This window comes from Bos javanicus, chromosome 16 (genome assembly GCF_032452875.1).
Source record: "Bos javanicus breed banteng chromosome 16, ARS-OSU_banteng_1.0, whole genome shotgun sequence".
NCBI lineage: Eukaryota > Metazoa > Chordata > Mammalia > Artiodactyla > Bovidae > Bos > Bos javanicus.
The window spans coordinates 69,943,991-69,970,697 of NC_083883.1; the positions used below are offsets into that span (position 1 = coordinate 69,943,991).

At 48.3% G+C, this 26,707-nt stretch overlaps 2 protein-coding genes across 4 annotated transcripts in view; one reads left to right on the top strand and one right to left on the bottom strand.

The window, feature by feature from the left end:
* The window catches only part of PTPN14 (protein tyrosine phosphatase non-receptor type 14), a 196,204-nt gene extending 185,408 nt beyond the window's left edge, over positions 1 to 10,796 (top strand). For both annotated transcript variants that reach the window (XM_061383514.1, XM_061383515.1), the window contains exon 19: positions 3,530 to 10,796. In XM_061383514.1, the coding sequence (XP_061239498.1) occupies positions 3,530 to 3,658 (129 nt within the window). In that variant the 3' untranslated portion in view covers positions 3,659 to 10,796. The remainder of the gene's footprint in view (positions 1 to 3,529) is intronic.
* Positions 10,797 to 14,353: 3,557 nt separating this feature from the next.
* SMYD2 (SET and MYND domain containing 2) overlaps positions 14,354 to 26,707 on the bottom strand; it is a 53,427-nt gene continuing 41,073 nt past the window's right edge. For both annotated transcript variants that reach the window (XM_061383517.1, XM_061383518.1), the window contains exons 7-12: positions 24,780 to 24,882; positions 21,840 to 21,950; positions 21,033 to 21,153; positions 19,899 to 20,073; positions 16,979 to 17,087; positions 14,354 to 14,795 (exon numbers count right to left, since the gene is read on the bottom strand). In XM_061383517.1, coding sequence (XP_061239501.1) covers positions 14,715 to 14,795; positions 16,979 to 17,087; positions 19,899 to 20,073; positions 21,033 to 21,153; positions 21,840 to 21,950; positions 24,780 to 24,882 — 700 coding nt within the window. In that variant the 3' untranslated portion in view covers positions 14,354 to 14,714. The remainder of the gene's footprint in view (positions 14,796 to 16,978; positions 17,088 to 19,898; positions 20,074 to 21,032; positions 21,154 to 21,839; positions 21,951 to 24,779; positions 24,883 to 26,707) is intronic.

Here is a 26,707-nt window from a genome sequence, read left to right on the forward strand (position 1 = left end):
GTGGGTTCCTGGGGAAGAGAAAGGGCCTCATCGTCCCCTCTCCACTTAGAGATCTTGTCCTCATGTCAGTTTCTTTGACAAACTCCCCTTCTTTTCTCCATTCCCCACGTACCCTCCTGTGCTCCCCTTTCCTCCTTTTCGACTATGAGAAGCTATTTTCTCTGTCTTGTTTGACATGGAGGATCACTCTGTTCTGAGCGCTCTTTGGAGACCTATCAAAGACTGAGCCTCACTAATGCAATGACCTGAAGGCTCATCGATCACCAGATGTCATTGGCCCAGGGGAACATAAATAACACGTGTCAGAGCCAGCTTGGTGCAGAGTGAGGGATGTGGCCACGAACACCCTGTGTGGACTTGGTGAAGGCTTGCAGGGATTAGACTCTCCACGGGGTTTATCCAGACATAGCGGATTTCCTCAATGCCTAGCTGCGTGCCAGAACATTCTTTACGGGAACCCGTGGTCAGTCCAAAAACGACTTCTGTTCCCATTGATATTCCAAGATAGCAAGATGACTCATATTTTTCACTTCCCTTGCCCTAGCACAAATATAGTCAGCCTTATCTGTGCCGTTTCCCATAACTGCTATTGGTAGATGGCTAGGGAGAAAAAAGTTCTCTACTTGTTCTGCTTCAGGCCTGTCTAGTAAAATTCAAACCCTTACTTTAGGAGTGGGACCACGTTGCTTTGTTTTTTAAAACAAAAGATTTTGCTAAATCAGTATAAAATGGGGTGTCCCATTTTTCTCCTGTCTAAACCTTCCCATCTCCTTTTCCTGTTTTCTGGATCTCGGATACTTTATGTTTTAGTCGATAATCCATAGAGTTTGAGTTTTCTCAGGGAGATGCTTTTTATCGGAGCGAAGATCCTTACTGTGAAGTTGGGCAGCTGTGAGGTAGCAATGAGAGGGGAATCTCCGGGGCTGCCCCGAGAAGCTTCTGTGTGTCCTGTTGCCTTTGGTGACTGGGTGTTGGCTGTAACATTTCAATGCCCATACATTTTTTTTCTCCAGAATGCACCAGTTTCATGGTTTGTGATCCTCTCTCCTGGCTGCCTGTCCCCGATCAGCTAGATTACAAAAGGTCAGGTTCTCACTAGCCACAAAGCAAGATGTCTTGATCTTGCTGCTTTTCTGAATCGGTTACTCCCTCCTCCCCTGTTCATAGAGTAAGGGGAGAAAATGCCTCCTAAACAAGGTAGAGAAAGCATCAACGGCCTCCTGATTCCTTGAGTTAGGGACAATGGACAGCGGAGCCTGTGGGAGTGAATCTTAAAGGCAGGTTGAAGGATTTCATTAAGGACCAGGGGAACCTTGGTCTTGTCCCCAGATGGCCCCACATCAGCTAGTAAACCACCCTTGATGAGTCTTACAGGTTAGGGAGATGGTAGTGATCATGATGATAGTGGTGGTGGCGGAGATGCAAATGGAAGTGATGGTGGCGCTATGAAGGTGGTGGTGGTGATGATGATAGAGGTAGGGAAGTTGGAGGAGATAGTGGTGGAATTGGAGGAGATAGTGGTGGAATTGGAGGAGAAGGTGGAAGGAAAGGAGATGGTGGTGGTGGAGGAGGTAATATAGATGGTGAAGGGGGTGGTGGAGATGATGAAGGGGTGGTGACGATGACGAGAAGCATGAAAATATTATAATAACCACAACTCACATGTGTTTAGCATTTACCATGTGCCAACACTGGGACTTCCCTGGTGACTCAGCAGTAAAGAGCCTGCCTGCAATGCAGGAGATTTGGGTTCAATCCTTGGGTTGGTCAGATCCCTGGGAAGAGAGCATGGCAACCCACTCCAGCACTCTTACCTGGAGAATCTCACGGACAGAGGAGTCTGGTGGGCTGCAGTCCATGGGGTCCCAAAGAGTCTGACACAACTGAAGCAACTGAGCACTTGTACATGCGCCAACACTATTTCAAGAGCCTTACAACTCGTAGCCTTTACAGTGACCTTATGAGAGAGGCCCTACTAGTGTGTGCGAGCTTGCTAAGTCACTTCAGTCATGTCTCACTCTCTTTGACCCCACAGAGGGCATAGCAACCCATTCTAGTATTCTTTCCTGGAGAATCCCTATTAGAACCCGCATCTAACAAAGAGAAACTGAGGCACAGGGAGAGGACCTCTTAGCTCCTATGTGACTCTGCCTCTCTTGTCAAAGCCTTTGATGGGCACAAGGTAGAAACAGTCTTATTCTGTCCCTACATTCAGGGCCCCACACAGAACAAGACTCATCGTTCATTGTGTTAATTGCTATGGTAGGTGCTCTGTGGTACTTCAGAATATAGTTTAGGCACAGACCCACTAGTTACCATCAGAAGCTTATGGTCTAGGCTCTGTATTTTGACTAATAGTTTGAGGATTCACATGCTTTTTTCTCTTTCCTTATTACCAGGGACTTGTCCCTTTTAAATCTGTGGTGTGTGTTACTTAACTTGTTGCGGAGAAGCTCAACGAAATAGGACGGCATGTGTGGTATCGTAGCTACACAAAATTTGGAAATAGCTGAAATGACTTTGGAAAGTAAAGGAGAAGAAGACATATGACTGAGTTTTTATTATTCTGTTTTCAATGCTTGCTGAGTCCTTGGTAGTTTCCTGGGTGTGGTTGTTCCCCTGGACTAAGCGCTCCCAGAGCAGGGGGCGCGTGTGCCAAGGGCACGATGGCACACGGACTCCATGGTGCTTCTGCCCCAGCTGGGCCAGGAGGATGGAAGTGACAGGAGGGAGGGCGTGCCAGGGCACCGGTGACCCACCGTTTTCATTCCTGTCCATTGGAGATCCGCAAAGGATTTACACACAGGCCATCTCATTTAACACTCAGGCCATCTCATTTAACACTCAGGATATTGTTAGTTAAAGGCGATCACTCCAAACAAGACTGGTGTCCAGAGATTGTGCTTTGACATTTTAAAGGTTTACACACAAATGATCTCACGTGGTTATACCCGAGGTCCTGCAAGATGGCAGGATGGGCACGGGTGTTCTTATTTCACTAAGACTGAGACACTGAGTAGTCTTTATCGAGAGCTCTTGTGTGCCAGACACTGTGCTAAATGCTTTACATGCGCTTCTTCACTTGATCCTATGAGCTGGGTATGGTTTATCATCCCGTGTTATTGCTGAGGAACCATCACTGACTTGGTCAAGGCCGCATGGCGTTAAAGGAAAGCATTGGTGTCCTGATATCACAGAGGAAGAAATGACCCAAAACTGGCTTAAATCCTACCGTTGGGCCATGGTAGCCTTGAGAGGAACCAGCTGGGTTTAACTCCAGCCTCTTTGTCTTCTCTAACAGACTGGTCTGTATTTAAAATATCACACCAGTGGTGCAGGACAACCAGCTTCTCCAGCTGTAGGCACGGTCTTCAATGGGGGTAACCTAGAGGGGGCGGTCTTTAGCTTCTTCCCGTACCTGTACAGGGGCTGCGAGTAAATACATTCCTCATTCCAGGTAAGGGAATGAGAAATGACCCAAGGGAAGCCCCTCCAGCCCACCATCTCAGAATCTTTTCTTTTCTTGCAGAAGGTGGAAGTACCGATGATGCTGAGGCTCCTCAGGGAGCAAAGAATGTTTATGATCCAGACCATCGCTCAGTACAAGTTTGTCTATCAAGTCCTCATCCAGTTTCTCCAAAACTCCAGACTCATTTAACCCCCGCATCCCCGACGGCAGTTCCCAGAAGAGGGGCCCAGCTCCATCTCACGGATGGGGAGACACCTCCAGACAACATCTGTTTCCCAGCAGGGCGCAGATGGCCAGAGCAGGCAGAGGCCACGGACTCCCTGAAGGCGGGAGCCAAGATCACTCACAAACATCGTGTACTATTTTATATGAGATAATTTATTTTTTCCTCTCTCGGGATAACTTGTGAATCATCCTATGGCAGTTTTCACAATAATATAGTCCTTTTCATTTGAACCACATTTTGACTGATCTGCAGTGTAAACAGGGCTGTATGGAGGGAGGGTTGGCTGGTGCGTCCTTTGGGGGGCAGAGGCAGAAGGGAACACATCTCTGGTGAAGTTGCAGCCAGATTTGTGACCAACCCTGAAATTCATCAGCCTTATTGCTCATATCCAAATCAAAGATGGCAAGGAAATGAGTGCATCCTAAAATATAAAGCACTAAGACCCTATTTCTAAAGGGGAAAAACAACACTATTCTCTTATATTGGGGGTTCCTGTGGCTTGATGGGGGCTTTCCAGGTGGCTGTCGTGGTAAAGAACCCGCCTGCCAATGCAGGAGACATAAGAGACACACGGGTTTGATCCCTGGGTGGGGAAGATCCCCTGGAGGAGGGAATGACAACCCACTCTAGTATTCTCGCCTAGGAGAATCCCATGGACAGAGGAGCCTGGCAGGCTGTAGTCCATGGGGTCACAAAGAGTCAGACATGCTGAGTGACCAAACTACAACACCATTGGTTCCCTGGTCACCGTCCTGAACTTCATAGGTTAGTACATAATAAAGCATGTTCCGGGTGCTTTCCCTCTTGCTGACTTTAGGGAATTCTTCTGTCATCTGGCTTTTCTTGGTACAACTTTTCAGTTGTGGCTTTTGTCTTAAAATTGACCTTTGTGGGTATTCCATGATGTATTCCTCCGCTGCTTTTTTTCCCCCTCTTGAGCTGTAAATACATGGAAAGAATGGCATCCAACCCACCAGAAGGAGTGCGCCTTTGTTATTTCCAGTCACCACACAACAGTAAACAGGTGTGGAAGCTGATTCCCGATGGGCTTTGGAGTATAAATCAACTTGGTTTCATACCTGGCCAGCTATGAAAAACTCAGTTTCACACCTGAGTCTGTATTTGGACTCAAGAGTATCTGGCGAGGGAGGGTCTCTTCCCTTCTCCTCCAAGGACTGAAGAATCAGTCGGGAGTAGAGCTTCTACTGAGCCCCCTAGGGTCTGGAATTCTGCTGAATGATCTGAAAAAGGAAAACCACTGGGATGACATGTATTTTCAGTGGATCAGAGCTCATAGCTCTCACGAGGAGATGCTCAGAACACGGATCATCAGCAGGCAGAGAGAAACTTGTTTCCTTTTCCTTAGAGACTTTCCATCCTTGGGATCCTCTGCCGTTAGGGATGTTTTAACGGTTGGTCTGCAGTTACTGGCTTATTGTTTGATGAACCACATCGGTATTCCTCTTTCCTCCGTCAGCCCCCATGTGAGCACTGTTGATTTCTCATGTGGGCAGCGAGTAGATGTGCAGTCTCTTTGAGCCCATCACTCTTGGACATCCTTTCAACTCACCAATGTTGCCACTTGGTGCCAAGGGAATATTCCTGATTGCACAAAATGTAGAGAAGAAGTAGGTTCGGTATCCAACTTCCTAGCCAGAGTTTATATTGAAACCCAAAGGAAAACATTTAAAAGTGATTCCCCATATTTTGTTTTTAAAAACAAATGCTTTTGGTCCTTGAGCCCGTTTTGCATTCCTTTTTGCATCTCCAGTAAATGCCAACCTATCTCCTGTTAAATTAGCAGCAGCCATTTAAAGTCCTTTCAGCGGCATCTGCATCATAATTGCCCAGAGATGCTTTATATCTGGGAAGCAAGCCAAGGAATAAACCTTGAAGCAAAGTGTATTAAATTAGTTATCTAGTTAGAGCTTTTGGAATGAGTTCCTGACGACATAGCAAGTCTGAAGCTGGGGCTGCCGGGGTCTGTTGCTGCAGTGGGGAGAAAATAAAAAATGGAGAGGGGAAAAAAAGACACTATGTCACCACAAGGCCGCCAACACTTTCAGGCCTCTGGGTTTGCAGCTTTTCCGGTTGAAATGTCTTGTTTCTTTCATCCGGCTCATTTGGATGTGCTGACCCAGGGTTCATGCTTGTTTGCTGTGGTCCCTGGACCAGGGGGAGCTGAGTTTGATGTCTTCATCCTTGAGCTAGGCTGAGGCTGCCAGCAAAGCCAGGCCATGTCCTGCTGTGCTTGACTGGAATCCTGAGGCTCTAAGGAGACACTGCCTTTTGGCTGTATTTATCTTTAGACCCATCTCTTTCCCTGGATGGGAAGCAGATAAGGATTTGGTGGCTTTACGCAGGGATGCCAATCGCTGGTCCCTTTATAGGCAAGGAATTGAGTTCCTCCCCTCAGCTGGAGAGAACAGTAAGGTCAGGGACATCTCCACGTGGACTGTTTTGAGTAATAAACTTCAGAGAACTTTACTTCTACAACATTTGTGGTCCTAGATTGAAAAGCACGACTATTTTTTTGACTGTCGTTAGTCATTTGCCTCCAAGTCCCTTGGTCCTCTGGCATCTTCCTCCATCGGCCTGGATAGAGAGTCCCTGTGGGCTCTACTGGGCGGGGTCCCGTGGGACTTGTCCATGGCTGCCCAGGACACTTAACCTTTATCCTGCCCACACTCAGCTCTTCCTATAAACACTGATGGCTACAGTAAGTCAGCACTCTGATCCAGCTGCCGACCTTTCTTCTCCTTTTCCAGGTTGACTCCCATGAAATTTCCAGGATTTGGACCATTTTTTAAATTTACAATGACAGAAAATTCACTTGGATCAACCTAATATGTATAGTTTGTTTCTTCCCCTTGATTAGTCTGGATCCCAATGCGCCATATGTCTTTTCTCAAGAGCTAATGAACATGAAAGCGTGTACGCTGGGTTCTCTCTGTGAACCTGTGGGCTTGCTGCAGTAACCCTCGCCTCACTTGGTGAGTGGGCTGTCTCCTGGGGCTTGGAGTCACACTTTGCAGAGATGTCAGTGCACTTTGGATTCTCATAAGCAGGGCTGGCCATCAGGCACATGTCTGGGGGTTTTCAGCTGTTGTTCTTTCTTGATGTATAGTCTGTATTAGCTGGCCTCAGCCCAGTGGTTATGGAACATAATCTGTGGGCCCAAAGGTGTCCAGAGCGACAAAGCGAAGTGTGCTTTCAAATCTCTTCCCCACGTCCAGTCGTGTGTATGATGGAGAAAGTGGGTAGATTATTGATTTTTTGAGGGGGGAAGGAATCTGTCAGTCAATTGAGGTCAAAGGGTGGGTAAGCACAGGGGCCTTCTAATATGTTTGCCAGGGAGCTTAGATTCAAGGAATGGGGACTGAGTCACAGGCATATCAGTGTTACTCTACCCTTCATCCCTCTTTCATGTTGGGAATAACTGTCAGCATCCTAGAGTAAGAAACTTCCAGAAGCACCAGGTAATTCCTGTTGGGCTGTTAAGGTGGCTCTTTGTGGGAATTCAGTTTCTTCATGTTTTACCAAAGATTCTTCTGCAACTGTGTTTTTTATGGCCTATGGATTTTATCAGACATTTATCATGCTCTTATTTAGTCATTTCTTTTTGTGAGCAAAGTAACAATTCATCTAGCACTACTTTCCAATGGAGAAAGTTGGGGTTTTCATGGAGACTGCACAAAATCTCCATTGGTCTAGAACTTTATGGGCCTATAGGGTTGAAATAGTCCTAGTTGGCCCTACCAACTCCAGGACGTTAAGATTATGTTTGACACTTCTGAGCTCTGAGCAAGGTAGCAGAGTGGTCCTTCTCTTTGCCTCAGCTTCTAAGACATTTGGGGGCAGAAGACCTTACTATTGAAAGGAGCAGCAACATTCCTGGGAGAAATGGGCAGGTGTATTCAATCAAATTCTGCCAACTCATATGTATTACCCTGAAAATTGCTGTTCTTCCCAGGATCCTGAGAAACTCAATGACCTGCTTGCCCAATACTCAACCTTTATCCTGCCTGCTCTGAGCTTTTGAATTTCCATTAGAAACTCAGATGGGTAGGTGTTTTTACCAGCTCACTACTTTACTTATTTTTTCCAGCTTATTATAGCTGCATCTTCTTTCTCAAGGCCAGACTAAAAAGTTCTCTATTAAAACGTCCATGAGGCTGGCATTGAATATCTGGCACCCAATGGATGTCACAAGACTGCATAATTTATTGTTGTTTGTGCTGTAAAAGGGAGGATGCACATCAGTTCCTATTGTTCAGCTTCAGTCAGCCTTCCCATTTTAAAAATAAATTCAAGGACATTTTAAGACAGGAGGGCATGAGCCGATGGGCAAGCCTGACCGTGATGAACATCTGTCTAGAAAGTGTCTGTTCCCTCTGCCATGCTTTGGGCCATCAAGGCCATTCTTTCCCCAGAACACCAGGAGCTTGCCCAGAGAAGAGCTGTAAATGGGGGGAGGAAGAGGAAGGCTTTTTAGATCAGCTTTGGAGTTGCTATCAAAATGTTCTGGACTCACAAAGAACTTTTTGAACTCGGGGGTGTCTCTCCTACTCCGTCCTTCTCTGCGAGGTCAGGGGGGTGGAAGTGAGGCGGCACTCCTAGGCAAGACCTCACTGCAGTGGGAAGATCAGTTCCACCCTCGCTGGTCGTTTTAAACTGTGTCCTCGCTGTTGTGAGAGAGCTTGACGAACATTCTGGGTTCCGATGCCTGCCTCGATCCACTGCTCAGGAAGACCCCTCCCCTTGCTTGCTAGTGGCCCTCCCTTTGCTGGCAGCCTTTTCAGCAGAATGTTTTGCTCATCCACACGGTTCCAGAGTTAGCCATCGCAGCTCCTGGGCGTCTTGACTGTGTCCCTCCTGGGGGCCCCCCGGGTGGCTGCAGAGTGGAGCACCCCCTTCCCAGCATGCCGTCTTTGTAATCAGGGCATGAGAACCAGGAAGATGTCAATACATAATGGCAGTTCCCTGGCTCACTTGAGAGCACAAGTGGGAATACTTTCTGATGTCACCCTCTCCTTTCTAAGAGTACCCCGCGTGCCTATCTTTCCTTTTCTCATTTGCTTTTATGGAGCAGCTCTCGACAGCAACCCCTTTTCCTTCCTTACCCTTCTGGTGCAACCCTTACAAAATAGTTGAATCTAGTCATAGGGAATCACTCTTTAAAATCTCTCCAAATTATAAAATTAGGAAATCTAATTCTTACCTTAGCATGCTTCTATAGTTTCAAAAAGTAAAATCTGGCATTTGCATGGTTTCAAGGAATAGAATCTGGCAAATGGAAGTAACCAGAATGAAAATAGCCAGGTGCTGTCAGCAACCAGGAAGCTGACCTTCCACCCTCTTTCCCCTTGGTGATTGACACTATCGTTCAGGACTAGAAAGGAATGAAAGAAAAGCTGGATTCAATGATCAGTCCTGTTTGAACAAAGATTGCAGCCATCTCTCAGGCTTATTTTGAGGTGACCTTCTATGGATCCCCAGTGGCTGCCTTTGGCATAATGATACACGTGTGGTCAGATCGTCTCCAGCCCCTTCCTGCAGACCGTGTTCCTTTCATCATGGCCTCTACACAGCCTAGATGGTCTGGTGAAACGGGTGAAGCTCTGGGCTCTTTGCAGACTTTTTACAAGCTGCAAGGCTGTCTAGGGAGGGGCAGGATTGCTATTCATCCAGTCTGTGATGGGACCTTTCTTCCCAACCTCCTCCTCAAGGCAAACAGAGAGCCCACCTTACCCGAGAGAGGTCTTGGGGACAAGCCTGGAAACATTGGATTGGGGTCTTTCTGTGCCTTGGGGTGGAACTGTTTGGCTAACAGCTCAGGAGTCCTGCTCTGAGTTGAGCTCGGCTGGCTCTCAGAGCAGAGGTGCCTGGTATTCTCAGCATTTCTCAGGGGCCGCCCACCTCCCTGAATTGCAGTGTTAGCTAATAAATACCTTCAGCTTGGAACTGAGAGCTGTAATTCAGAGCCATTTTCTGCCCTCGACGTGAACATTGTAAAATGTTACTGCAACTTCCTTTGACTGAACTTTCTTGCCAGTTTGGAATCTTTAAAATCTATCGAACTTATCCTTTCAAAAGTAAGGTTACTCTTTATCAGAGATGATTTCCTGTGTATGTCCTTTGTTCCTTCAGTAGTCAACTGACTTGCTTGAGCATATATATGTAAATGGGATAAAAAAGGGTTTACATATGCAGATGACTATTAAATATGTAACCTTATATAACCTGTGTTACATCAAGTAACATGCTAATCTGTTTCACTGGACTATAATTGTGCTACTTAATTCAGTATTTTGAAGTTTTCCTTGGTCTCTGTCTTTAATATGTTGTCAATTGTTATATCATTCAAGCCAGTTGACATTTAATAGGCCTCATTTCGGATGTACAGACAAGTCCCTAATGTAGAAACCGGTTTGTTCTTAAGGTTCTTGAGTCAGTCCACAGAAGCCTTCTGACATCCAACACCACTGAACTGCAGGGCTGTCAGCCGCACGTGGCTGGCTGGCATGGGCTGACCTGGACATGTAACTGCCTATCGAGTTACTGCTGTGAGACATGCATTCCAGAGTGGGGACTTGGGATCCTGAGAACACATTCTTCTCCCCGAGGTGTCCACTTGCTACCGTGCAAGATGGAAGTCCAGTCTCATTATGACAAGCTAGTTGTAAGGAGAGAGGAAGGCGGAGACGTTTATATGACATTCCCTGAGTTGGGGAGTGATTAATATTCACATGTCAACTTCACTTTTATAGACTCTCTCTCGATGATATTAAAAGCCTTAAATAAATCTATGCATGCTCTTCTATGTGCTTTTTTTATATCAGTAAATAAGCTTATGCTTGCCAGTTTTATACGCAGTTATGAAGTGTATGAAACTGACTTTTGACAGTATTTTTGCACTGTTTCTTACCTGTTTTTATAAAGTCTTTAGATATTGGTTCTGGTTGTGTATTGTTTTATGTTCTCACTGCCCTTGTCATTGCTGTTAAATGTTTCATATGTGCCTTTACAAATGTGAGATCTTTATTCTAACCTTTTTTGTAAAAGATATCTATTGACTTCCAAATGCAATAAACTTTTTTTTTTTTCAGAGAAAACAGTTGAATCTTTTCTGTACTCTGTATGTTTTGCCTTAGTCGAAAGCATCTGCTTACTTTTAGGATTATTTTCATAGGCAAATGTGCCTGGGAAAAACCTGCTTTTTAACTTCTTTAAAGCCCATTTATTTCTACCCACTTTTCATTCCTGTATAACACGCTGAAGAATTAGTTTGAAATTTCCCAAAGTCATCATTGTTAGAACAAAACGTGAAAGGGGTAATTGCTAAGTAAATGGAGTGTGAAGAGCCTAGAAATGGGGCTTTCTCACTGCTAGTGATAACCCTTATTAAATGCCAAGAATGTGCTGCCCCACCCCACTGCCATTTATTCAGATCCCAATCTGTCAGAGAAAAGACAGGCAGAGGCTGTTATAGAAAACCCAGATTCTTGTTTTTGTCTTTCAAGTTTATTAACAGCATGACTCATCTCTTTAAACAATGGCTTCCCAGGTGGTGCAGTGGTAAATAATCTGCCTGCCGATGCAGGAGACACAAGAGACGTGGATTCGATCCCTGGGTCGGGAAGATCCCCTGGAGGAGGGCATGGCTACCCACTCCAGTATTCTTGCCTGGAGAATCCCATGGACAGAGGAGCCTGGTGGGCTGCAGTCCAGGGGGTCACAAAGAGTCGGACATGACTGAGCAGGGCAGAGCACAGCCCTGGCCCGTATTTTCAGCCAACTGATCAACTGCCATAGAGTCTCACAGGGAGCCCCTAGTGATGTGGGTGGACACTTCATGTCTCTTCGTTGAGTAACAGGGCTATAACCACTTCAGCGACTAACCCACTTTTGAACCCTGTCACTGTACAAGGAGTCACTCACCCACAGAGGCGTCCCGGCTTGTTTCACGTCATGAAGATGGGAGGCACCATAAGCCACATGGGGTGACAGGAGATGCAAGCAAACTTCACTAAACACACGGGTCTCTGCATAGAAGCTGACCATGGCAACAAGACAATGCTACGTCTTCAAAAGAAAAATGACACTGTGTTTGAAAAGAAAAGCTGATAGGGGATCCTCAGAGCCTCAGCTCCCCTCCTCTCACAAACACCCCCAAAATGACAACTGTCTGGAGCACCACCACTGATGAGCAAGCTGGATCCCACCAGCAAAGATCTACAACTAAAGACACGAGAGAAGGAACCGCAGCGAGAAGGGGCAGCAGGGGCAGATCATCAAGTGCCACACTCCCTGGGTCCCGGGGTGACCCACAAACTGGGAAAGAACTCGACTGCAGTGGTTCTCCCACAGGAGTGAGGGGTCTGAGCCCCCCATCTCCCGCCTGGGGGTCCTGCACTAGGCGGATAAGCCTCCAGAGCACTTGGCTTTGAAGGCCCATGGGGCTTAATTTCAGCAGCCCCACACAGGACTGGGGGAAACAGAGACTTCACTCTTAAAGGGTGCACGCAAAACCTCTCGCACTTCGGGACCCAGCAAAAAGCAGCAATTTGATAGGAGCCTGGGCGGCACTTAGCTGCAGGTCTTGAGAGGCAGGGATGGCCGTGGCTTATCCTGCAGATATAGACACTGGCGGCAGCCATACTGAGGGGCATTCTACCACATGGACATTGGGGGAGGTGCCATCGTGGGAACCTCCCTCCAGCTTAGTGCCAGAACTGGGCCCCACCCAACAGCCTGTAGGGGCCAGCGCTGGGCTGCCTCGGGCCAACCAGCTAACTGGGGAAGTGACCCAGCCTCATTCTTTAGTACACAGGCTGCCTAGAAGCTTCCTGAGCCCACAGCCACCTCTCGACACACCTTTAGACCGGGCCCTGCCCACCGGGAGTCCAGCACCCACCTCCATCCGCCCGCGGACAGGCCCCAGCCCTGCTCTAGCCTCCAGACCCGCCTTCCTCACCAGGGGGCAGACACCACACCAGAGAAAACCACAGTCTTGCAGTGGATTGAGTTCACCCAAAAGAGAGACCAGACCCTCCCCTGGAGGGTCCCTGACACTGCCCACGAGCAGGGCAACACAAGCTTTCAGACACCCAGACCCCACCCAACCGTGTCAGTAACCGGTCTCCAGTGAGTCTCCAGTAGCCAGACCCAGGAACTGGGTCTCCCCCGGCCCTGCCAGCAATCCAACAACAGCACTGAGGTCTCCGAGCCCCGTAGCCAAACCCCAGGACCCAGCTCTGCCTGCCGGTAGGCCAGCACTAAATCCAGGGCCTGGCGTCACCCACCAGGGGCCAGGCAACAGCCCTGGCGGCTTCTGGGCCCTGACTCTGCCCACCAGTGAGCCAGCACCAGCCCAAGGCCCACAAGGGTTCCATGGCCAGCTGCCTCAAGACCAGGCCCCACTAACCAGCAGCATCCATCCAAGGCAGGGATGACAACCAAACAGACTTGGGGCCAAACTTAGCAGACCATCCACATAGCCCCCCAAAAGAAGGATACATGCAGCCCTCTTAGGGGGAACTCCTAGAGCATACAGCTTGGGCAACGAGACGGGGAGTGTTCTGCTGGGAATCAGAGGACGTCTCCTACAGAGGGCCACTTCTCCAGGGTTGAGAAACGTAACTAAGCTACCATACCATAAAATATAAACAGCAATTCAGACAAAATGAGGTGGCAGAGGAAGATGTTCCAGACAAAGGAACCAGACGAAGACGCCAGAAGAACTAAGTGAAGTGGAGATAGGCAATCTACCAGAGAAAGTGTTCAGAGTAATGACTGTAAAGAACTCGGGAGAAGAATGGGTGCACAGAGCAAGAAGTTACAAGTTTTTAACAAAAAATTAGAAAAGAAAGAAAACCAGAGATAAAGAATACAATAACTGAAATGAAAAATACACTGGTTGTTCAGTCACTAAGTGTCATCTGACTCTTTGTGACCCCATGGACTGCAGCATACCAGGCTTCCCTGTCCTTCACAATCTCCTGGAGTTTGCTCAAACTCATGATGTCCGTTGCATCAGTGATGCCATCCAACCAGCTCATCTGCTGTCGTCCTCCTCTCTTCCTGCCCTGAATCCTTCCCAGCATCAGGGTCTTTTTCCAATGAGTCGGCTCTTTGCAGCAGGTGGCCAAAGTATTGAAGCTTCAGCTTCAGCATTAGTCTTTCCAATGAATATTCACGGTTGATTTCCTTTGGGATTGACTGGTTTGATCTCCTTGCTGTCCAAGGGACTTTCAAGAGTCTTCTCCAGCACCACAGTTCACAAGCATCAATTTTTCAGAGCTCAGCCTTCTTTATGGTCCAGCTCTCACATCCGTACATGACTACTGGAAAAACCATAGCTTTGACTACATGGACTTTTGTCCATCTAGTGATGTGTCTGATGTTCCCCCAACCAACAGAGGGGGCTTCCTTCGTTACTCAGATGGTAGAGAATTTGCCTGAAATGTGGGAGACGTGGGCTCGGTCTCTTGGTTGGGAAGGTCCCCTGGTGGAGGGAATAGCAACCCATTCCAGTATTCTTGCCTGGAGAATTCCACAGAGAAGCCCGGTGGGCTACAGTCCATGGGGTGGCAAAGAATCGAACATGACTAAGCAACTTTCACTTTCATCCAACAGAGGAAAACACAAACTTCAAATATGATTATGTTTTTTATTCTCTTTCATCATTCATGTTTGTTCAGAACATTACAGTAGTCGTGAAGGGAAAAATAACTACAGCTTTAAATCTTCGGACACAGTCTGTCTGAAATATAATATATGAAACCATGCCATTATCTCTTAGGGGGAAAAAAAAAGCATTCAAAAATGCATTTGATATTTTAGGTCAAAGATTAAGATCCATGTCCAAGTAAGCCACGTGTAAGGTTTAAGTGCAAGTTATGTTTTCATTCGGTGAGTTTACAGAAATGCTGGCGTGACGTGAATGATTTGAAATAGTCAAATCCTTGAAGGTTTCTGCACTAGGATTTAAACAAAAACTAAAATGTCGGCATAGTTTCAGTGGCTTTCAATTTCCTGTTTGATCTCAGAAATGTACGGATGGTCTTTGCCATGAGCTACTTCCATGATGGCGATGGCCTAGGAGACAGAGGAACAGGTTGAGAGTTTGAAGCCAGCCCCTCTGTCCCTCCCCTAGGCTGACTTTCATTCAGGCTAGACTTCTCTGCTTGAAGGTGCAGGATACTAAGTGGTTTTCAGAGCCTGTGTTCTCCTCCAGTCTGGCTTTTTTTTTTTTAAAAAAAGGAAAAAGACAAGATTGTCTCATATCTAGTCATCCAGTCTCTATTGCTGAGGAAAACATTCTTCAGTAGCTGAAGAAATGATAGAGAAATGATTTAGGGACAAACCTTTCTGATTTTAGTGTACATCACTAATGCGTAAGACATGACTAAATCGTTTTTCCCTTTCGAAAAGTGTATGCTTACGTCTTTTTATGTATTCTTTAAAAACCTAAAAATAGGCACAAGCTTCATATGAGGAATCCAGAGAGAATATATTTAATAAGGTTTCTTTCAAATGAGAGAGAGTGTGTGGCTCCATCCTTCCTAGCTGTATGACCTTGGGCAATTTACTTAACTACTCTGTGCCTCAGTTTCCTCATCTGTAAAATAAAACACGGGTAATACCTCCCTCTCAGAGTTGTTGATATACATCAAGTGTTTAGAACAGTGTCTGGCATATAGGAATTACATATCTAATGTAATCCATAATAATTTATCTTGCTCTTCTGTGTTCAAAAGTATTATTCACAAAGAGAAAAACTTAAATTATTCCCATTCCCTCAAACAGGGAATTTTTGACGGCTTGCGACTGTTGACCGGCCTTCCTTTCTGTTACTATTCTCTTCCTAGATGTCAAACCAGCAGGAGTGCAAGCCTTCAGGAATCACGTGACTTAAATGTCTCTCCTCACCCCCTGCATTCACCTCAGGACTCATGTTCCTTCCTCAGATCCACTCTATCCTTCAGGAATCTGCCATCAGTTTACTTACTCTGCAACTGAGACCTAACTGCTTAATGTTCCTCCAACCTCACTGAGGCAATAAACATCGTCTTAGAAAAACCAATTCCGTGGTTCAAAACCGGAATATTTGATCTTTAACTCCCACGTCCAGGCTGGGTCGGCCCTGGCACTTCCTTCCACCATGTGGGACCGTATTCCATCTTCCTGTATAGTGTACTGGGGAGGTTTGGGGAATCTGGAGGGTTCGGCGTCCAGGCCTAGTCCACAACCCCAACTTTTACAAAGGTGTTTCTCTTAGTGGCACAAAGAGACTGTCCCAAAGGTTATAGTTGGTCAACTTTTGGCTTCTCCGTAAATAACGACTATCCCAACAATTGTATTTCATCAGTTATTGACATCCATAGAAAGAGCAATGAGAAGCGATACTCAGGATGGTGACTGTGCTTCTGTAAGATACGGGGCACGGCCTGGCACTCTCACCCACTGGGCACAGGGCAGCTGGCAAACACCGCACCCAGGGTCTTGGTTCTCCCTGTGTGTTAGTCCCAGTGTGAGAGGGGAGACTTGAAGCTTTCAACTCAGAAAGACCCCAGTTTGAATGAGAACCTCACCATGTACCCTCAACAAATTACTTAACCTGCTTGAATCTCAATTTTTTCACTGGGAAAGCCTATCTCATTTTTTTTTTTTTTTTCGGGAAATAAAAGAAAAGGACCACATGAAGGTCCTGGCATGTAACCGTATTCAATGAACACTGTCAATGATTATTAAGTTCATTTTAAAAACTACAAAAGCATTAATTCTCACACTGAGGGCCTCTCCAGGCCCAAATGCCTTGACTTCACCACAACTGGGCATCATGAATCTATAAACCTCAAAGAGCAGAAATTTGGAGAATTCCTTCACCACAGTCTTCTGACCTATCCTTGGCCTTTTTTTTTTTTCCCCTTTTTATCTGTTATAGTGGATCAGAAAAGACATTTTAATAATGCTGGCCTCTTAGCATGGTCATATTTAGCACTTCCATGGCTTCCCAGGGGACAGAGGCAGTACCCCCTTCACAGCTGTGAGCCTGCAGCCACAATGTGGATGTACCTTTCTCAACAGGAGCGTCAGGACGCAAACCTGCCAAAGGCACAATTACTTGGTCCCCGGCCGCCTGCACACCCACCTTTGCCCACTCCTATGGCCGGAGGGTGGCCCAGGGCTGGTCATTCTCTGTGGCTCTATCAGTCACCCACGTCCCGCAGGAAGGGAAGTGCCAGGCATGGGGCAGCCCAGCTGCATCACACACGCACCTTCTTCAGGGCTCTCTCCCCAGCAGCTTTGTTCTCCAGGCCCATGTACAGTCTTCCTAGCTTCAGCCACATGGAGGCCACGTTGAGGGAGTACAGAGGGTAGTGCTTACTGGAAAAAGAGAAGACAACAGGCCACCTTGTCACAGCTTCCGAGGGTCCACAGGCCAGACACAGTGAGCTGTGGCTGCCCAGCTGATGGGCGCCCTGTCCACAGCAACCAGGCTCCTCCAGACCCTGGCAGGGGCTGGTGGAAGACATGGATGGTTCAACCCTGCCTACTCATTGTGGATGCACTTCCTTTTAGGCAGTTTGTGTGCTTCTGAAATACCACATAAAATCTACAGGGGAGATCCTACATAAAGACACGAATAAACACAAATTCAATCCTAGCCTCAGATTTTTGTTTTAGGTGCACCTGCTGCAGGCATTGGGAAAAACGTCTTTTAAAATAAATCCCTGGGACTTCCTTGATGGTCCAGTGGTTAGGAATCTACCTTCCAACACATGGGACGCAGATTTGATCTCTGGTCGGGGAAGTAACATCCCGCATGTCTTGGGGCAGCTAAGCTTATGTGCCTCAACTAGAGAACCCACATGCCACAACTAGAGAAGGCTTGCACACCGCAATGAAGACCCAGCACAGCAAAAAAAAAAAGGTAAACTCCCTCTTTATGACTATCCCCTCACGTTAAAAAGACAGTATCCTTAAAGATACACACACACCAGTGAATCAAGACCTCAGCTTGCTGTCACACTCTATGATTATCATTTGGTTTAGCAAAATTATAAGCTCTCTAAAGGCATACTTCCTACTTCTTTTCTCCATTGCCCAAGAGAGGGCTTTGTATACAGGAGGTCTTCTCTTTCTGGTTTCAACTGAAGGCTGACTGATAGGCCTGCCTAGGAAAGAGCCATCTCCCTATGAACAGAGCCTAGGAGGCTTTTGGGGGTGGGGAGGTAGGAGCTGGAGGTGTTTATTTACAGGCTCGTCTGTTCTACCTGCAGTGTCCTCAAAGTCCATAGACACATTCAAGCTGTATTCCCAGGCATGTGGAATCCCTGGGGATCCCCACAGTACCAAATTCTTCCCTGGTCGCTCAGCTGGTAAAGAATATGCCTGCAATGCAGGAGACCCTGGTTGGATTCCTGGGTTGGGAAGATCCCCTGGAGAAGGGATAAGCTACCCACTCCAGGATTCTTGGACTTCCCTGGTGACTCAGTCAGTAAATAATCCACCTGCAATGCGGGAGACCTGGCTTTGATCCCTAGATTGGGAAGATCCCCTGGAGAAGGGATAGGCTACCCACTCCAGGATTCTTGGACTTCCCTGGTGACTCAGTCAGTAAATAATCCACCTGCAATGCGGGAGACCTGGCTTTGATCCCTAGACTGGGAAGATCCCCTGGAGAAGGGACTGGCAACCCACTCCAGTATTCTTGCCTAGAGAATTTCATAGACAGAGGAGCCTGGTGGGCTGCAGTCCATGGGGTCGCAGAGAGTCAGACACAACTGAGCCACTAAGCACGGTACAGTGACCCAGGGAAGGCAGGGCTGGGCCTCCCCAGAGGGCCTCCCTAAAGCTAAGAGAGGGTGGAGCATGGCAAGCCCTGCTGGGAGAGCAACCACAAGGCCAAGATTCATGCAAGTTCTCTCTCCCCCTACAGATCTCAAGGAGGGAAGTGTGCATGGACTTCCTCACCCATCTCAGGAAGGACAGGCTGTGAGATTATCCCCATAGGATCAAATTCTGTTTCCAGGAGCAGATTTTAAGAGCTGGCTGCCCCGTGGGCTCCCCCTGCTGGCTTATCACAGCACTGTGGGGTAAGTGGAGGGCCAAGTGGGCAGTGGAGATTCAGATTAGACAGTTACAGCCCTGATCTTAGAACCTGAAGGGGTACTGAGGGCTAAGCAAAAGCACCAGGGTGCCTCTGACACAGAGATTTCAGGTGTGATGCCAAGAGACTCGAAGCCGCTTGGTCTTGAAGAGACTCTGAAGTTTAACATAAATGTGTTTAACAAGCACCCCAGTGATCTGATCTAGGTCAGCCCGGCCCTGAAGCAGCTAGTCAGAGCCACCTCCTGTCACCCACCTTAAGGTTTACTAACCCTCTCGACAGGAAACCTTCCCATGATTAACATTCATTATTACTACAGGTTAAAATCCAACTTACTTTAATCAAATCTATGGGAGAATATTAAATAATCGCAACCAGCAGTCCCAGAGTTTCCTCATTTGCAAACTGAATGAGTGAGTGAAAGTTGCTCAGTTGTGTTTGACTCTTTGCGACCCCATGGACTGCACAGCCCTCCAGGCTCCTCTGTCTTTGGGATTCTCTAGGCAACAATTGTGGAGTGGGTTGCCATGCCCTCCTCCAGGGGATCTTCCCAACCTACGGGTCGAACCCAATTCTCCCGCATTGCAGGTGGATTCTTTACCATCTGAGCCACCAGAGAAGCTGGTGCAAACTGAGGCTGCACTTTTAAAAAAGCAAAAGAAGGAGATGGGAAACAAAAAAGCGTTTCTGAGGCCACCGCTAACCAATTACTCAGTACCATTTAACTTAAAAGGCACAGCAAGAAGGAGAAACCAGCCGGTGGCTTTTTCACACTGGTTTGAATTAACTCCAATGAACAGAGCATCCGGGACGGGTCCTAGGAGGGATCCTGCCCCAGCCCTCCCCCCGCTACCCGGTGTCACCTCAACCTGCCTCCCTGGGTGTCTCTTCCGGGTGGTGGAGGGCACAGGCTGGGCCCAGGGGAAGCACCCTGAGCATGCACCTGCAGATGTCATGGAGAGGAGAGAAAGCTGCTCCCAGCCCGCTCCAACATGGGAGCATATAGACAGAATGGCCAAGGGACGCGTTCCAAACCACCCAACTCTACTCTGAGCTATGCTGATGGGAAGAGCCAGTGCAGTCACCTGTAGGGCTGGATGATTTTCTGTCCGTACCGCAGGGCTCCCTCCCAGTCCTGCATGTACAAGCAGACGCCCATGGCCTGGTACATCATGTGAAGCATGTACACGTTACTGTCCTCGAACACGCAGCTCATCTTCTCCTGGCTGAGCTCGCAGATCTCCAGCAGCTCACTAGGGGGTGCTGTGGAGTCAAGGAACCGACAGGCCTGGCAGTTCCGGAGGAGGCTTCCCAAGGGCTGGCGGCGGGGGGCAGGCGTGGGGCGGTGGAAATGGGGCAAGGAGTTACTGTTTTGTCCACTCCACCCCCAGCTACACCTCCGAAAAAGTAAATTACAGAAAGCCAAGCAAGTGAAAGGACCCATATATTTTTCTGGAAGGAAAAAAAACTAGGAAAAACGGAAGACCTCAGCTGTTAAACACAACTAAAGAATTTTAGCCACAGGGAACACAGCCTTCCTTCCGCTGTGAACAGTGTTGATTAGAATAAAAAAAAAAATCTTCAATCTTCTGTTTAAATCTAAATCCTCACCCAAGCTGGGAACTTTTGCTAAAGCTCTTAAGGAAACATTCTCCAACACGGCAAAGTTCTTTCTTACTTACGCTCAGAAAAAAAAAAAAAAAAGTGACTTTAATTTCCTTTCACTGGTTTTCCGTCTTCAGTACAAATCTAACCCAAGAAAACGCTACAATATAGTGGTTAAAAATATGGATTGTGCTGGCAAACCTGGGGCAAAACCCTGCCCTGCTGAACAGCGTGCCCTGGGCAAATGACCTGCTACCTATAAGCCTGTTTCCACCTGTTACACAGCAAAACCCTCAGTAAGGTGCCTTGCCCAAAGGAAGATACCCAATCAGTGAGGGTCTTCAAGGAACTGTTCTCCACTTTTAGAAAATAAAAGCCTTCCACCAGGATGAGCTCCTGAGCAAACTAGTCCAACAAAGAGAAATAAGATAAGGGCAACATTGTGAAACACTGACATAGCTGACTACAGGTCGTGGATGGCCAGGAAGTCTTCACCTGGCCATCCTTTGATAGGAAACGTCCTGCCTTCAATACTCAGAAACCCACCCTTCTCCTGCTTCCGGTGCCCAGCTCGCCAACGCCCCCTGTAAGATCGGGAAGGTTGCAAAGGATATATTTGTAGTGCTTGGCTCGCCGGAACTCCTCAATGACATTGCGTGCATATCTGACCATGTCGCGGATGGTTTCTGCCTTCGGGGGGTCGTTGAGCTTCCGGATTTCCACCTTGGCCTTATCCTGAGGGAAATGGCCACCGGTTACTTCCCATGGAAACCATACTGATGGGCAAATCTCTCAAATAGCACATTTTCCCACACAGAGGTACAGGCTTGCCCCTTCTAAGGTTATGAAAGAATGAAAGGGAATCAGGCAGTGGGTCTCAGGAAAGTTCAATATTCATTACCTACTCACAGAAAGACAAAACTATTCATTTTTTAGGTGCTCCCACACCTGCCTCGATATGTCTGCTGTGGGCAAATATGTCTGTTCACATACCTATGAAGTCAAGGGAACAGAATAAGGAGGGGAGGCACTGACAAGATAACCTGCACGATGTCTGAGAAAATTCTGTGGAGTCTGGTGAAGAGGTGGTAAAGCTGGAGAATGCTGTCTACCTCCTTGTGGGTGGACCTCACTGCCCATCTTTCTCCCTCCTCTGTGGAGCATCCATTTCTTTTAAAGAAATAGCAATTTGGCGAATCCTTCTCTTATTTGTACAATGTGATGGGAATGTTTTCATCAGCTCTGAGAATCAAGTTGGAACAGAGACCTGGTCTGACTGGATCCCCTGGGCTGTGCCAGTAAAGCAGGTTTAAAGGCTCAAAAACACGAGGAGGAGACGCCCGACTCAGGCAGGGGTGCTCGCCTGGCAGAAAGGCCCCGAGAGAGTCGAGTCAGCATCTGTGCTGGGAGAAGGTGCTGACCTTGTCTTTGGTGGTACACTCCTGGCATTCACAGGTGAAGAAATAAGAATCTCTTAACCGATCATTCCTATCTTCCGTTGGGTACAGGAGGTCAATGTAGCTGGTAAAAACCTAAAGTGAAAAAGTGAAAGCATTCGTTGCTCAGTTATGTCTAGACTCTTTGTGACCCCAAGAACTGCCGCCTACCAGGCTCCCCTGTCCATGGAATTCTCCAGGCAAGAACACTGGAGTGGGTTGCCATTTCCTTCTCCAGGTCCCAGGGATTGAATCCCAGTCTCCTGCACTGCAGGCAGATTCTTTACCGTCTGAGACACCAGAGAGGCCCGATAGAAACCTACGGGGATCTGAAAAGTTGTTTGCCACAGGCCAGCTCACGCCGTGCCCTCCCTGTTTGGCTCTGCAAACACTCCTGATGGTGACTGTGAGGAGGGCCGCAGCTCGGCACAGTCTTCACCCTAACACACTGAACTCCTTCACCTGGCACCGCTAGTGCTGTCCACCTCCTCTTACAGAATCAAAGGGTCCCTAAAGTGGTAAGTTGGAGGATTCAGAGCAGCCCTGCCTCCATCCTCCGCAGAGAGCGAGCTGGGCTCTGGCCCAGCAGTGGATGCCCTTGTCTCGGGCACAGAAGCAAAGGCCACCATCGGCAAAGAGTCTGCTCGGCCTTGGGATGGGTCCTGCGCTGGCTCCGCTTGGCCTTTGTTAGGGGTCTTTTATCTCACAACCGGGAATGGCTCACACACACTGCTGCGTGGGTGGAGGGGAAGCAAGAATGCACATATGCACGCACGCGCACGCGCGCGCACACACACACACACACACACACACATTTCCCTTTATCCTGCCATCAGCTGGCGATGGAGCAGGAAGTCAGGTCAGCAGGCTGGGACAGGTCAGTGCAGGAGGCCACCAGCCCACTGCTGCCTTACCCAGCCAGGCCGGAAAACCTGGAAAAGTCATACCTTTGGGCTCATCAAGCTCTCCTGTCCTTGCTTTTTCCTAGCAGTCTCTATAAGTGAGTCCTGGAACATATGGAGGAGGCCGGCATTTAACTGCCCATTATCCACTCACTGTGACGGCACTGGCGGCTCGTCCCACACCATCAGGCAGACGTCTGACGGAACAGATGGGTGTCCCAGAGCCGTCACTGTGCCAGTCACCTCGGGTGCTGGCAGGCAGGCCAGGGCGGGGGACCTGCACGAGCTGGGTGCTCACAGGTGCCCTGAGCTCTCCCCCGCCCAGAGGGCAGAAACGGAGACCCCTGGCTCATCGGACACCCCAGCAAATGGCTTCCTCCCCTCTGAAGGGCAGGTCACCCCCAAAGCAGCAACTTCCCCCTAAAGGCGGAGGGTGAATTTCTGATGGGTTACAGCAGGAGGGCAAAACCACAGGAAGGAGGCCTGTCCTGCCCGGTGGCCAGAGCCCACCTCAGCGCTTCGAAATGACTGATGGGCACGGGGTGCAACAGACAGAAGGGCCCAGAAGAGGGCGACAGAGGCCGCTCAGCATCACTGCTCGTGGTCCAGACACAGCCAGGCAGGTGACAACGTGCTCCAGGCAGTCCACGAGCCGGGGGCCCGGGGACTTAGGTTCTGGCTGACGGGCGTTGGCTGTTTTAACAAGAGAAGCTAGGGCAGCCTCCTCAAGACATTCAGAAACTGAGACACCCTGATCCCCAACAGGGTGCCCCCTGCAAGATCCATTTCCCACAGGACAGCAAGTCTGATCTGTACATGGGACCTGGGGTCCCAGTTCAGCTGTGGCTTATTGAACACCACCCAGAGAAATGGAGGCTTTGATCATTTTGCCACACTAATCATATTGAAAAGATTCTAAATATCCAGACATATAACTTAAAAAAATAGCGGTAGTGTTAGTCACTCAGTCACGTCCATCTCTTTGTGAGCCATGGACTGTAGCCCAGTCAGGCTCCTTGGTCCATGGAATTCTCCAGGCAAGAATACTGGAGTGGGTAGCCGTTGCCTTCTCCAGGGGATCTTCCCAACCCAGATTATTTAAAATGAAATGTATTTAAAGTGATTCCATTGCCTAAAAATTCAAGTGTCTTGCTATGGACATCAGGATTTAAGAACGTATAACATACATCTGGTAAGGGCTGGTCAGCGTTCTCAAGGGGAGACACCTGACGTGGTGGTCATGGAACCACACGGCACAGGACAGGAGAAGGGAATCGCTGAGCAGGCTCGCCCCCTACCCCCAGGCTGGGGAGCGAAGCTCGTGGTGGCCCTGGCCACAGACTGCCTCTCCCCACCCCATCTGAATTCCATCCCCAGGAAGGGAACTGTCCCAAGGGCAGATGTGCAGGGGATGTGATGTGAACGCACCATGTGTCATCTGGAGCTGTAACTCGTTAGCTACTGCTGGGTTGCTTTGCTCTTTGCGGGGAAGGAAAACAGGCCGAAATTCATGAATCAAAAGTAAATTCCATTATTTGGAAATGGGAACTCAGAGCCTCTAAGATTTCATCATGGTCATTTTGGCAGTCTCGTTTCTCTATAAATCTCTGTAAATCTTTGTGAGGAACTTTATTTGATTTAATCTTCCTTGTTTTTTTTCTTTTTTTCCTTGGCCACAGCTTCCCAGGTGGTGCTAGTGGTAAAGAACCCAACTGCCAATGCAGGAGATGTAAGAGACATCTGGGTTCAATCCCTGGGTGGGGAAGATCCCTTGGAGAAGGGCATGACAACCGACTCCAGTATTCTTGGTAGAGAATGCCATGGACAGAGGAGCCTGGTGGGCTACAGTCCACGGAATCGCAAAGAGTCAGACAAAACTGAGCGACTAACACCTCCGCAGATGGACACGGTGAGCACCCAAAGGGAGAGGAAAGTGTGGACTCCACACCACAGGTCTGATCCTGAACCTAGAGGACCCGAGGACGGTACCCACCGCCACAGCCACCCTCAGCCACACACTCACCTCCTCTCCTGGGTGGATTTCCTGCACGGCTCTGACTTCGGCCAGGGTCCCCTTGTAGGTCACAATGACATTGGGACAACAACTATGATTCATCAGTGCAACACTGTCAATCAGAAGAGAAAACCCAACATTCTCAGGAAGGCAGACGGACTGTTCAGTAACTCCTTGGCCACTTACTTGCTAAGTTATGGAAACTGCGTCTTTGCAGGACATTAAAAACAACAACAACAAAAACAACTAAGAGCTGGCCATCAGGGTCTAAGAGGTTGTTCTGCATGCATTTATAACAAGATCTAACATCTTAAATTGGAACAATACTGAAAAGTGAAATCTGCAATGCCAAACAGTGATATCTAAGCCAAAAACAAAGCACACACACACAAAAAAACCCCACATAATAAAGAGTGACAACAACAAATGCCTTCCTGTTAGATGCGGGACTCAAAACTCAACACCCCCAGTGAACTGCTCCTCCACCGGACACTGTGCAAGACAAACAGGCTGGCGTTGCCAAGCAGGTTTTATATCAGAGGCTGATTTCTAACATGCTGTCTTCAGATGTTGAGAAATCGCCACCGTGGGAGACGCCGGCTTCCCGAGAGGGTGTGGGATCCCCCGAGAGACCTAGAGGGGCCCGTCTGACTCTCTGCAACCTCCATCTCCTCATCCGGAAAACTGGGCCACTGGTCGCTCCTGCTGCTCGCGGCTCGCTTTACAAGGGACGGTGGGAACAGACAGTCGCCTACACGAGGGCTTTGAGCTTCTGGTTATATCAAGGTCAAAGTTCTGAGAACAGAAATTTCTAAACTACAGGGGAAGAGTGCTTGATCTCTGAAAACGCTGCCTTTGAAATCACAATGTTGATATGATTCTCAGCAAAAGGAATTCCCCCCCCCCCTCAATTAAAACTGGAAACTGGGACTCAGAGGGGCACTCAGATCCACGTGCACAGTGGCTCTGGTGGCCGGGGTCACCTGCCTGAACCCTCCACGACCAGAACCCGCTCTCCTGTTTGCTCCGTGAAGATAAAAAAAAAACAAGAGGTTGGAAATGGTGCAGAAGAACCGCCCCAGGTTGCTGTGTCTGGGGAAGCCACAGCTAGAAGTCTCGGTGAAGGGTGTGGCTGGCCTGGGGCCGGACATGCAGGGGTTTCCTGTCTTGTCTGCAGGAAGGGTCATCTCCACCCTCCTTTCTGGCCCACCTGGCTCCCTGGCAAGTCATGCACAGGGAATCAGGCCCTAGGAAATAAACAAATGCCCCAGACACTGTTCTCAACACTTTGTTGTTGATGTTTCAGTCGCTCAGTCGTGTCTGACTGCAGCCTACCGGGCTCCTCTGCCCATGGGATTTCCCAGGCAAGAATACTGGAGTGGTTGCCCTTTCCTTTTCCAGGGGATTTTTCTGACCCAGGGATCAAACTCCTACATTGGCAGGTGGATTCTTTACCTCTGAGCCACCAGGGAAGAAGTATGAAGTAACCAAGCTCAAAATAGACCGCTGGCTATCTTTCTCACGAAGGCAGGGGAGCTGCCCAAAGGCAGAAGACCTGACCTAACTCATGTTCTGGTGCCGTGTTCTCGTGGCAGCCGCTGGGGTGAAGCCTCACACGCCACCACGCTGAGCTGGCTTTCGCTCTTTCAGATACAAGAGCAGACATTCTAGGGTTCATTTCAGGGCTGAAGTATCAACGCAAGCCGTCTAAAGGGGTCTAGTCACCTTTCGCTGTTCTCCTTCCTTTTCTCAAGGGCAAAAGTCCCAAAGAACCTATCCTGAAACCATTTCTTCCCTCACTGTCGGAATTCTAAATGCAGACAATTTTGGCCTTAGAAACAGTAATATGACGGGAATATACTGTTTGTTTCTCTGGTTCAAGAAAGCCTGTGTAGCTTCTCAAGAGACATGCCCCTAACAGAGTTTTCTCCTTTGGA